We start from the raw sequence: 12,972 nt of genomic DNA, 5'->3' as shown, positions 1-12,972 counted from the left end.
ATTGTCATGCAAATTGAGTCACTGAGAGGTTAGGCAACCAGCACAAGGTTATACAACCGATAAATGGGAAACTTTATCCAGTCTGGTTCCTTGAGCCTTCCAGATGTTTGTGGATACATCTAGATCCTACAAAAGCATTCTGCATCTACTATAACTGCAAAGAATGCTGAAAAGTCAGATGACAGAATGAAGCTACTGGTTGGAAGCATCCATTTACAAAAGTTTAAACTGGGGACTAAAACTTTAGGAGCAGATCATTTAATAAAGGAAGTCATCTTTTATTTTACCTTACATTTCAGTAGAATAGTAGGGGAACGTTAAGCATTTTAAGCAAAGGCACATCCCAGTTGTGCAGACTTTTGCAAATTCTAAATGAAAAGATATGTATGAAAGTTGATGTCATCCTAATATCCTCACCCACTGGTGAGTCTTAAAAATAGAACTGATGAAAGTAATCTCAAGGCATGAAGTCACTAGACTTCTTTTAATCAAATTTTTATTTCTTCGGCTGGTTAAAATAGAAAAGGAACTAAGGTTTAAGGAGATATGAGAGAAGAAATTAAAATGAAAATGACACCTTAGATTTCCCAATAGTGTATTTCTTCTTAAAGACCCATGGTGATATCAAAGCAATGACCTCATTTAGAATTATTCCTGAGGCATCATTCTCATTTTACAAGTAGGGAAAATGAAACACTAAGATTACATCACTCATCAAAAGTTCCAAAGTGACTTGGTGGCATTAAGCATAAATTGTTGTAGTGTTTTTGGATGATAGTATGTCTAAACTTAATATATTTATATCCTTTGACCCAGCAACTCCATTTCTAGGAATTTATCCTACAGAAATACTTTTATAAATAAGCAGGAATATATCTACAAAATGCCTATCAATACATTGGTCATGCTGTGATGCATTGTGCTTAGTCGCTCAACATATCCGACTCTTTCTGACCCCATGCACTGTAGCCCATCAGGCTGCTATGTCCATGGGTATTCTTCAGGCAAGAATACCGGAGTGGGTTGCCATGTCATCCTCCAGGGGATCTTCCCAACCCAGGGATCAAACCCAGGTCTCCCGCAATGCAGGCATATTCTTTACCATCTGAGCCAAAAGGAAAGCCCAAGAACACTGGAATGGGTAGCCTATCCCTTCTCCAGGGGATCTTCCAGATCCAGGAATCGAACCAGGCTCTCCTGCATTGAGGCAGATTCTTTACCAGCTGAGGTACCAGGGAAGCCCCTACACTGTTCATAACACAAGCCAAATATCCATTCATTGAGAATTGTTTTTAAAAAAAAAATATGGTACAGATTTATCAATGGGCTTCCCAGGTGGCTCAGTGGTAAAGAATTTGCCTGCCAATGCAAGGAGATCAGGAGATGCAGGTTTGATCCCGGGGTTGGGAAGATCCCCTGGAGGAGGGCATAGCACCCTACTCCAGTATTTTTGCCTGGAGAGTCCCATGGACAGAGAATCCTGGCAGACTACAGTTCATAAAGTCACAAAGAGTCAAACACGAATAAGCAACAGAGCATGCAGCATAGATTCATCATTTTTACAGAACCACAAAAAATCATGAGAGAGGTCTCTATATATGTGACATGAAAAGATGTCAATGAAAAAAAAAAAGAAAAGATGTCAATGATATGTTGTCAAGTGAAGAGAAAAGCAAGTTACAGGATACTATATATAACATGGCTCATGTTTATAAACATAAATATGTGTATATATATTTACATATTAATAGACGAAGAAACTCTATGAGCTGACACACTCAGCAGTGGTTGTCTCTGGAAAATAAGTCACTGAAAATTTGCCCCTTTCTGTTATATGATAGATCATGTTTGTCAGTCACAAAAGGTCACACGTAATGCCAGAACCCACCTCCTGAGCCTCAGGCTGAAGTATCCTCTGCCCCTGGGCCCCTCTTTTGTGGTCAAGGCCCTCTCTGCTCATCTGCAGATGGGCAGGGAGCATGGAAGAGGCAGACAAAGCATCCGCATCCTCATCTTCTCACCCCGGCTTCCCGCTCTAATGGAAATGTCTCCCAGAAACGTGGTTATAGATCCTGCATCCTTTGGGCTGGGGACCAGGCCCGCCCTCCCCTCAGACCTCCTCTCTTCCAGCGGCCTGCCGTCACTTCAGCTAGTGCCAAGTGGAAGGTACAGCCAGATGCTGCCCGCTGTCCAGCCTGGGGGTCCTGGTACCCTGCTGGGAAGATTTGCAGGGGGCCGATGAGCCCTACTGGACACACAGCTTAAAGTATTAATAACTGGACACTAAGGCAGGAGATGACCAGAGATTCCCTGGCATCAGGCAGATCTGGGCTCAAATCCCTGGTCTCTAGCCTTCCTGGCCGTGTAACCTGTGTGAGTCGTGTAACCTCCAGCCCCGGTTTCCTCGCCTGTACGATGGAGACATCCTCCCTCTGGGAGAGAAGTATGGGGGCTACATGGGAACATGGGTGTTGGTACAGGGCCTGGCACACGGCGTATGCTCGCCAACTCATAGCTGTTCCTAAGCTCCAGACAGCCTTCTCTGCTCTAAGAACCAAGTTCCAGGGTGTGACCAGGACAAGATGCGCATTTTAAGAATATCCTAAAACCCCAATCCTAATAGCTAAAATTTGTCATTACAATCTAAACTTAAATACTAGATTTAAAATCAAGAAATTTCTCTGGTTTCTACCCCACCCTACCCTCAGGCTTTTATCTTTTTCCTCCAGAAGCCATGCCCTACTAAGAAACTCATGATATTTAGGGAAAGGATAATGTTCACCTCATTATAGTATCTTCTTTATGAGAGAAAAATTAGCTCCAAGAATAAGCGTGCTTCCAAGAAACTTTTTAAATTTGAGGACAATGAACAATGTAATGATCCTATTTCATTCATTGCTGTGGCTTCTAGGAAGCTCAGACATTTCTATTTGTTGTAGGAACATTTTTGAGGTTATCATTCACATTGCATAATGTATAGGGAAGGATCCAGTATTTCCTGAACCACTGGCTCACTTTTTTTTTTCTTGCGGATACTATGAACTATGTAACAGACCTTATTTCCCTCTTTACTTTGTCCCTAAGAAATCTCTAGCAAATACAGACCTTGGAGTAAGTATTTTGATTACTATGTTTAACGGCTTTATTTTTTCTCTACTTTTAATTTTTCCTTAATCCAATTACACATTTACCTAAAAATGTCATGTGTTTCTGTAAGTGACTATAAACCACTCTTGGACTGACATAGGGAATAAAAAGGTGAGCAAACCAAAGTAAAGAATCTGTTTCCTTTGACAGGTCAGCTTCCCCCACCCCTTTCTTTTAAAATATCAAGAAGTGATATTTAAAATAGCAAAACTTCCAAAAAGAAAGTTATAGGTAAATGACTATTTTTTAAAATTGGAGTATGGTCGCTTTCCAATATTGGTAGTTTCTGCTCTACAGCAAAGTGAATCAGCTATATGTATATATATATATCCTCTCTTTTTTGGATTCCCTTTCCATCTGGGTCACCACAGAGCATTGGGTAGAGTTCCCTGTGCTACACAGCAGGTTCTAATTAGTTCTCTATTTTATACATAATATAGTGTATACATCGATCCCAATCTCCCAATTCATCACATTCTTAAAGATTAAAATACTGTCAATCTTGCAATGATAGAAATAAAACCACATAAAATCACAAAAAAATATCAAGAAGTGATAAAAGTCATTCAAAGAGTATTTACACAAATATGCAGAATACACACACACATAAGAAAATTGTTATCGGATGCTGTATCTATACGTAATCTGATGTTGTATACATAAAAAATGTAATCTGATGTTATGGAACAGTTTCTATGGTTTCTTTCTCCTTATTCATACCAGATTTCCAAATAAAATATGAATATTCAGTTACAAAGCACATTTGAAAACAATTACCAATTATATGAAGCTAAAAATATGCTATTAATCAAGAAGAGATTTTTTTTACCACATCTCAAAAATGACTTTGGCATCTTCTTTTGGATTATATTGGCTATAATTCTTGTCATAAATGCTTTAAAAATAATTCCTGCAACTGTCCTGATGGATAGAGACTTAAGGATAACTTCACACCGCTTCTGTCCTAGAAGAAAATCCTGCAGGACGGCCTCTGACTCAGGGTAACATGAGACAGGCTATAAATGACCACGGTTCTACCCTGACAGCTGACGCTCCTCTGCTTCAGACCTCCTGTCTGCACCAAGGTTGCTCCAAGGAATGAACTTGGCAAAACTCATTCATACTATAAATACCAGAGCACAATATGGATAAAATGGCATCCACTAAGAAAAAGATCTTATGCTTGTATGCTGGATTTGTACATAGATGAGTCTGTAGTGCTTTTTTTTTTTACATGAAGATGAAACCCATTTTTATTTGCAATCACTCCACTTTTTTTTTTTTTTTTACCACAAATCTAAAGGAGAACTACATGTGTTTAACATTCATTTTCAAACTGCTTCATCAGAGCTCTTTGGGGGTCTCATTACAATGTCACCTTGGCTGGAGGGAGTTGATTTTCGAAACCTCCACACTACCCAGATTCATAAGATTTTCAACAGGAATAACTCTGTTGTACATGAACTTAACAAAGTAAATCAGCTCAGTGATACTTGAAGGAGACAAAGTTTTACTTCACTTGATGGGAAGCACATTGTACCCTGCTCCTGGCAATTCAGCCCCTATGCAAGGGCTTCAGTCAATGCAAACACAAACAGCAAGAAACCATAGGATATTAAGAAATCAGACAAGCCGTGTATCATGTTCAGGATTCCTGAGAGCTTTGGGTCTGGTGGTGGAATCCAAGAGAGTGTCTTGTCTCTCTGCATCGCTCCTCTGGGATGTGTCAGAACACAGGACAAAGAAAGGGCTCCCCGGCTGTGTGACCTTGGCAAGCCCTCGACCTTCCAGGCCCTCTACTTATACATCTATAAAATGAAAACCAGAGCTCCATCCACCAAATAAGTATAGACTGTCAGTTCTGTGCCAGGCTCTGTGCTAAATGATGAATAAGACCCTCAGTCCCTGCATGGAACCCCTTCGAGCTTAGAGTCTAGGAGAGGTAATCAATACAAAACTGCTTGAAGCACAGACATATTTTAAAATGACAATAACCAACATGTATGGGAACTATGTGCCAGGACTTATTCCAAAGATCATCTCTTGCAATCCTTTAACAGCTGTATGAGACAGGACTATTAATAGTTCCATCTTGCACGTGGGAATACTGAGGTCGAATGAAGTTAACTAGATCAGGGTCACACAGATAAAAGCAAAAAGATTCCAAGGGCAAGTCTTGCCAACTCCAAAACTCCACTGTGCTGTACTGACTTCTGAACTGACCACAGATCTGGGGACGGTGTTTAGAATGGTTTTCTTTCCCAAGGGCCATTTCTATAGTTTCATTTAAAATGAGAAATTTACCCACAGGTTCACAACGGGGCGTTTACTGATAACCTCATTTTGTTTGGAAAGCACTGCTCCTTTTGGAACCCTCGGAAGGTGGAAAGGCGGCAAGGGACATGGGCAGCAGGTGGCCAAGATAGGACCTGTCATTCTGCTCTCTGCTGCTGGCTGGATCACTGCATTAAGTCTAGCCTGCGCTCACTGCCACCTAGCAAGCCAAGCCAATCAGTGAGCCAGTGGCAAATCAACTCAAAAAATAATAATAATAATAAGTAAAAACAGAAATAAATAGGCACACTGCTGCATGTTCCTTGATCTTTATTTTTTTGTTGTTGTTCCTTGATCTTTAATCTGATTACAGTTCTGATTGTCTTCTAGTTTTGAAATGAAAGGAACCAGCAGTTGTACAGAGATGAGCCTGTCAAACAGTTACAGCTCAAGATACTTCTTAACAAGGGACACTAAGAACTCCCATGTGATGAGCCCCTGCTCTGCACCAGGCTCTGTATGTGGACTCACACAAGGCTCAGAACTCCACCCATCTGTCCATTCATTCATAATCATAATAATCATCCAAAGAACTCTCAGATTCACCATTGTTTATACTTGATCATTTTCTATGTGCATGTATATTGTGCATGTGTGTTATTATTTTTTTCTGGATCATTGGAGTTTAAGTTGCATAAAACCTTCAGCATGCATCTTAAGAATAGGCTTCTGGGACTTTTCTTGTGGTCCAGTGGTTCAGTTCAGTCGCTCAGTCATGTCCGACTCTGCGACCCAATGGACTGCAGCACGCCAGGCTTCCCTGTCCTTCACCAACTCCCGGAGCTTGCTCAAACTCATGTCCATCGAGTCAGTGATGCCATCCAATCGTCTCATCCTCTGTCGTCCCCTTCTCCTCCCACCTTCAATTTTTCCCAGCATCAGGGTCTTTTCCAATGAGTCAGTTCTTCCCATCAGGTGGCCAAAAGATTGGAGCTTCAGCTTCAGCATCTGTCCTTCCAATGAACATTCAAGACTGATCTCCTTTAGGATGGAGTGGTTGGATCTCCTTGCAGTCCAAGGGACTCTCAAGAGTCTTCTCCAACACCATACTTCAAAAGAATCAATTCTTCGGTGTTCAGCTTTCTTTATAGTCCAACTCTCATATCCATACATAGCTACTGGAAAAACCATAGCTTTGACTAGATAGACCTTTGTTGGCAAAGTAATGTCTCCACTTTTTAATATGCTGTCTAGGTTGGTCACAGATTTTCTTCCAAGGAGCAAGTGTCATTTAATTTCATGGCTGCAGTCACCATCTGCAGTGATTTTGGAAATAGTCTCTCACTGTTTCCATTGTTTCCCCATCTACTTGCCATAATAGCAAGGCAAATATTTGGTTCAGTGGTTAAGTGGTTAAGACATGGTCCCGTGGTTAAGACTTCACTTTCCAATGCAGGGGGTGTGGGTTTGATCTCTAGTTGAGGAGCTAAGATCCCACATCTGTCACAGATAAAATCAAAACATAAAACAAAGTAATACTGTAACAAATTCAATAAAGACTTTTAAAAAAATGATCCACATCCAAAAAAAAAACCCAAAGAGAACAGGAGGTTTCTGATATTGGTCAAGAACATTGATCAACATCAGGAAACTTAATAATACTATGTACCATTATCTAACATAAAGCCCATACTCAAAGTTTGCTGTTTCAGTCATGTCTTTTATAGGATTTCCCCCAACCAAGATCCAATCTAAGATCATGCACAGCATTCAGCTGTCACATCCCTTTGGTCTCCTTTAATCTTTGTTTTTCTTGACATCGGCATTTTTGAAGAGTCCAAATCAGTTATTTTGGAGCATGTCCTCAATTTGGGTTGATCTGACATTCCCTCACATTAGATAGGTTCAAGTTATGCATTTTTGGCAGTTGTGTCTAAGGATGTGTGATGTATGTCTTCTTCGGTACATCACATCAGGAGGCACATGATGTCAGTTTGTCCCAATATTGGTAACATTAATCTTCATCGCTTGGTTAAGCCAGGTTTCTCTAGTGCAAAGTTATTATTTTCTTAGATATTTTAAAAAAGTTTTTATTTTGAATTGAGGCACAGCCGATTAACAATGTTGTGATACTTTCAGGTGAAGAGCAAAGGGACTCAGCCATATACACATACACGTATCCATTCTCCCCCAAACTCCCCTCCTATCTAGGCTGCCACGTAATATTGAGCAGAGTTCCATGTGCTATACAGTAGGTCTTTGTTGGTTATCCATTTTAAATATAGCAGCGTGTACACGTCTATCCTAAACTGACTATCCCTTCCCCCATCCTTCTACTTGGCAACCAAAAGTTTGTTCTTGAAGTCTGTGAGTCTCTTACTGTTTCATAAGTTCATTTGTATCATTTGCTTTCAGATTCTACATAGACAGGATGTCATATGATATTTCTCTTTCTCTGACTTGCTTCACTTAGTAGGGCAATCTTTAGGTCCATCCCTGTTGCTGCAAATGCATGATTTCATTCTTTTTAATGGCTGAGTAATATTCCCTTGTATATATGCACCACATCTCCTTCACCCATTCCTCTGTCAATGGACATTCAGGTGGCTTCCACGTCTTGACTATTGCAAACAATGCTGCAGTGAACACTCGGCGCACGTATCCTTTCAGATCATGTTCTTCTCCAGACACATGCCCAGGAGTGGGGGTTCAGGGACATATGGCAGCTCTGTTTTCAATTTTTTAAGGAACCTCCATACTATTCTCCATAAAGGCTGTACCAGTTTACATTCCCACCAACAGTGTAGGAGGTTCCCTTCCCTTGTGGAGAGATATTTTAAGACTACAACTATCATGTCCCTCAACAAACTTCCACTCAGTGGTTTAGCATCCACTGATGATTCTTGCTTTAGTCAATTTATTTGTTAATATGGTTACGAGATGGTGACTTTTAAATTCCATTATACCTTCTAAATGTATTAGTTGTCATTCTAAAGTAGAAAAAAGCCTCCTCTTCTCCCACACTTATTTATTTGGTTATTTTATATCCCTAGGGACATTTGGGTATTTCTTTTAGTCAATGAGTTCATTACTGTCAGTTAATTTTGATGCTTAAGTTAAAAACTCAAGAGACTAGAAAATACCAGAGGGTATTACATGTAACAGGTACGTATGTGAAAGTCACTCAGTCATGTCGAACTCTTTGGGACCCCATGGACTATACAGTTCATGGAGTTTCCCAGGCCAGAATACTAGAATGGGTAGCCATTCCCTGCTCCAGGGGATCTTTCCAACCCAGGGATCGAACCCAGGTCTCCCACATTGCAGGCGGATTCTTTACCAGCTGAGCCACCTGGGAAGCCCAAGAATCCTCGAGTGGGTAGTCTATCCATCTCCAGGGGATCTTCCCGACCAAGAATCGAACTGGGGTCTCCTGCATTGCAGGCAGATTCTTTACCAACTGAGCTACCAGGGGAGCCCATATAATAAGGTCATTTTTCATAAAACTTTTGTTTTAGCTATGTATATATGAAACCATCAGTATATTCATATGTAGTAGATTGTGACATAAAACTACTTCATCCTGGTTCACAGTCCAAAAGTGTTGAGACTTGCTGGCCTAAAGAAGAATGCTGTGTTTTTCTATCCTCCCTTAGACAGGAGTGGGTGCTTCCCCCACCCAAGAAGCCCAAGGCAGGGGAGGGAAGATCCAAGAGAACAACTCAGAAAGACTGGGGACCCCTCATTCTCTGATTGGTCATCTCCTTTAAGGGTAGATTTACACACACTTCAATCTACTGTGCCTGTGAGAGCAAGTTCCGTGTGAACTGGGGAGACATGCGAGGTGGAGAAAAGGGGGCAGTGGAGAAATCTGTTTCCACTGCTGGTTTCCGTTGTGTCAAGTGAACACCATCCCATTGGGTTCAAGAGGGCTGGCCACTGGGTAAGGAGACCCCAGGAGCAAAAGGCTGGGAGAATGCTGGCAGAAGTGGGGTCTGAGAGGAAGTAGAAGAGGGAGAATTAGAACCATATCCCTCAAGGATCCTGCCATATGAGCTCTGAGGAAGCGCTCACATGAGACTTAAGAGTCAGAGAGCCAGCACGGGGATGCCTGCCCAGAGGACACGGATGGCCACACGGTCTCAGCCAGAGAAGCAACAGCAGCCAAGAGAGGACCACACAGGAAGTGAAGGGAAGATGCCCCCTGGATCTCCCTCCCTCCCACTCTCAACCACACTGAGTCAGAGCATTAAATCAGATCTGAGACTTTTAAGTAGGCTGGACTTCATGAAATCAGAACATACTTCAAAGACATGAAATCCACCCAATATGACATGAAGGAACTGGAAAGAGAGATTTGAGAGAACAGAATTGAAGACAGCTTCTGGGCAAAAACAGAAAACTTTTTTCTAGATTCCACCACGCTGAGATTGCTCCATACTGTTCCTGGTCCCCTTATATAAGGCAAGTGAGGGCAGCCCCTCTGAGGCATTAATGCCCCTGGGCCGAAGGGTGAGAAGGAGTGGCCACAGAGTAGCCTGGAGTGGATGATTTGGCAGAAAAGGGATTGAAAGTGCAGTCCCTGAGGTGAGGAAGGTGCTGGCATACAGCAGAACAAGAGAGACTGGAGGGACTGCAGTCCAGTGAAAAGGGAAAAGGAACGGGGAGGATGGGGAGGTCAGAGCATGGACCGTGAGAGTACAGTGGTCTGCAGCCTGTCGAGGGAGGTATGATCGTTTTTTCTCGTTGGTTTTCATAATTTAAAAAATTCCAAAAGTGCAAGATTTTCCCTAGTCCTGATTCCTAAAGGAAACTAACACTAATGTATTCTCCAGGCTTTTTAGACATCTACTTCCAAGCACGTATTTTAGTTAGTGAGTGTTAGTCAGTCACTCGTGTCTGACTCTACGACCCCATGGACTGTAGCCCACCAGGCTCCTCTGTCCATAGGATTCTCCAGGCAAAAATACTGGAGTGAGTAGCCATTCCCTTCTCCAGGGGATCTTCCCACCCCAGGGATGGAACCCTGTTCTCCTGCTTTGCAAGGGGATTCTTAACATTAATGAAAATTTATTGTCCTGCAGTTTTTTTCCACTTGACAATCCTTCATGAGTCTCATTCCATATTGTTGATTAAATAAATGATGCTAAATCAATACCACACAGCCATCAAACATCACAATACCACTCTCTAGTGCTGACCAGAATGACTTTCTGAGTATGTTCAGTGACAGGGTAGATGACATAATATAATGAACAGATACATGGGTAGTAGAATGTAAAAACCCATATTTAATAATATACAAATGGATATTGATTTGCATCATTTTGTACTGGAAAAAGTATAACAGTATGTGCACCAAAATTTTAACAGTGGTGACATTTCTGACTTTTCTCCTTTTTTGGTTATTTTTTTCTAATTTTTCTACCATGAATGTGTAGTAACAAAGTTAAAAATTAAAAAAAAAAAAAGAAGGGAAGCAAATAGGACAAAATTGTGACACGTACGAGATAGGTGAAGGGTGCTTGCTCTGTTATTCTTAGCGCTTCACTCTGCACATGTGTTTAATTTCTCAGAAAAGGGGCGAGGATGGCATAAAACAGCACTTCAGTTCAGACACACAATCAACAGCTTAGAAGAATAACTGCCCATCACACTGATGGGCACTGTTTCCAAAATGATGGGTTATTCTTTTTGTTTGTAGCTAAAAGAGAGAGAGAGAGAGCTGCAAACATGGGATGACACTGATGTGTCTCTGAGTGAGGGGAATGGCTGGGTCAGTCACACCGCGTCACCGCTGACATTCCGGAGCCGACTCTTAACATGCCTCCACCTCCCTTACCCCAGTGGAGTTCCGTGCAGAACAAGGACCCTAGGAAACCGCGCCAGGGCTTCATTCTTGAGCCTGGAGTAAGACTCAGGCTTTTCCTGAATAAACCAAGGGTTGTGAATCAAACAACTGACCTTTTTGTTCTTGTTTGGCCCAGAAGATTTTGACTCGCTGGCGAATGTGCTTGTCCTCACGCAGCTTCTTCTGCCACTGACGTAATTCTTGAATCTCAGGATCACAGCGAACCTGGAAAATTCCCGCAAAGCTTTAGTCCCCTTTCTACATACTTCTACACATTAATTTGCTAACCCTGCAAGGAAAATCTTTTACAAATCACCTGGATTACTTTTGATTCCAAATGAATCATTGTTCTAAATGAATTAACTACACTCCTAAAGCTTATGCAACATTCGAGAGTAAATGAGGCTGGATGAAGGTTTGCTATACTAATGGCAGTCTGAGAACTTTCTAGATCTGTGCTGTTCAACAGAAATATAATGAAACTACATGTGTAATTATAAATTTCCTTGCAGTCTCATCTTATTTTTAAAAAATATTTCCTTATTTATTGAAGGATAATTGACATACAATATGTTAGTTCCAGGTGATTTGACATTTGAATACCTTATGAAATGATCACCGTGCTAAGTCTAGTCTCTGTCACCCACAAAATTGTTACAGTATTATTGGCTATATTCCTGAGGCTGTAAGTTACATCCCCATGACATTTACTTTATTTTTTTTTTAATTTTTATTTATTTATTTTTTATTAGTTGGAGGCTAATTACTTCACAACATTGCAGTGGGTTTTGTCATACATTGACATGAATCAGCCATGCAGTTACATGTATTCCCCATCCCGATCCCCCCTCCCACCTCCCTCTCCACCCAATTCCTCTGGGTCTTCCCAGTGCACCAGGCCCGAGTACTTGTCTCATGCATCCAACCTGGGCTGGTGATCTGTTTCACCATAGATAGTATACATGCTGTTCTTTTGAAATATCCCACCCTCACCTTCTCCCACAGAGTTCAAAAGTCTGTTCTGTATTTCTGTGTCTCTTTTTCTGTTTTGCATATAGGGTTATCGTTTACGATCTTTCTAAATTCCATATATTGTGTTAGTATGCTTGTAATGTTCTTATACTTTCTTGGCCTTATTCAACTCTGTATAATGGGCTCCAGTTTCATCCATCTCATTGGAACTGATTCAAATGAATTCTTTTTAATGGCTGAGTAATATTCCATGGTGTATATGTACCACAGCTTCCTTATCAATTCGTCTGCTGATGGGCATCTAGGTTGCTTCCATGTCCTGGCTATTATAACAGTGCTGCGAATGAACATTGGGGTGCACATGTCTTTTAGACCCTGGTTCCTCAGTGTGTATGCCCAGCAAGTGGGTATTGCTGGGTCATATGGAGCTTCTATTTCCAGTTTTTTAAGAAATCTCCACACTGTTCTCTTCATTAGCGGTGTACTAGTTTGCATTCCCCACCAACAGTGTAAGAGGGTTCCTTTTTCTCCACCCCTTCCAGCATTTATTGCTTGTGACGTTTGGGATAGCAGCATCCTGACTGGAGTGTACAACAAGTCGGTACCCCATTGTGCGTTTGATTTGCATTTCTCTAATTAATGAGTGATGTTAGCATCTTTCATGGTTGTAGCCTCTGTATGTCTTCTTTGCGGAGAAAGTCTGTTTAGGTTTTGGCCCATTTTTTGAT

At 41.3% G+C, this 12,972-nt stretch overlaps 1 protein-coding gene across 1 annotated transcript in view; it reads right to left on the bottom strand.

The window, feature by feature from the left end:
- Positions 1-12,972, bottom strand: part of IQCK (IQ motif containing K) — a 149,633-nt gene that overhangs the window by 29,427 nt on the left and 107,234 nt on the right. Inside the window, exon 9 of the mRNA XM_043456578.1 lies at positions 11,386-11,497. Within this exon, the coding sequence (XP_043312513.1) occupies positions 11,386-11,497 (112 nt within the window). The remainder of the gene's footprint in view (positions 1-11,385; positions 11,498-12,972) is intronic.

This window comes from Cervus canadensis, chromosome 32 (assembly GCF_019320065.1).
Source record: "Cervus canadensis isolate Bull #8, Minnesota chromosome 32, ASM1932006v1, whole genome shotgun sequence".
Classification (NCBI taxonomy): Eukaryota; Metazoa; Chordata; class Mammalia; order Artiodactyla; family Cervidae; genus Cervus; species Cervus canadensis.
The sequence above is the reverse complement of the archived record's forward strand: the minus strand, read 5'-3'. Positions and strand labels throughout refer to the sequence as shown.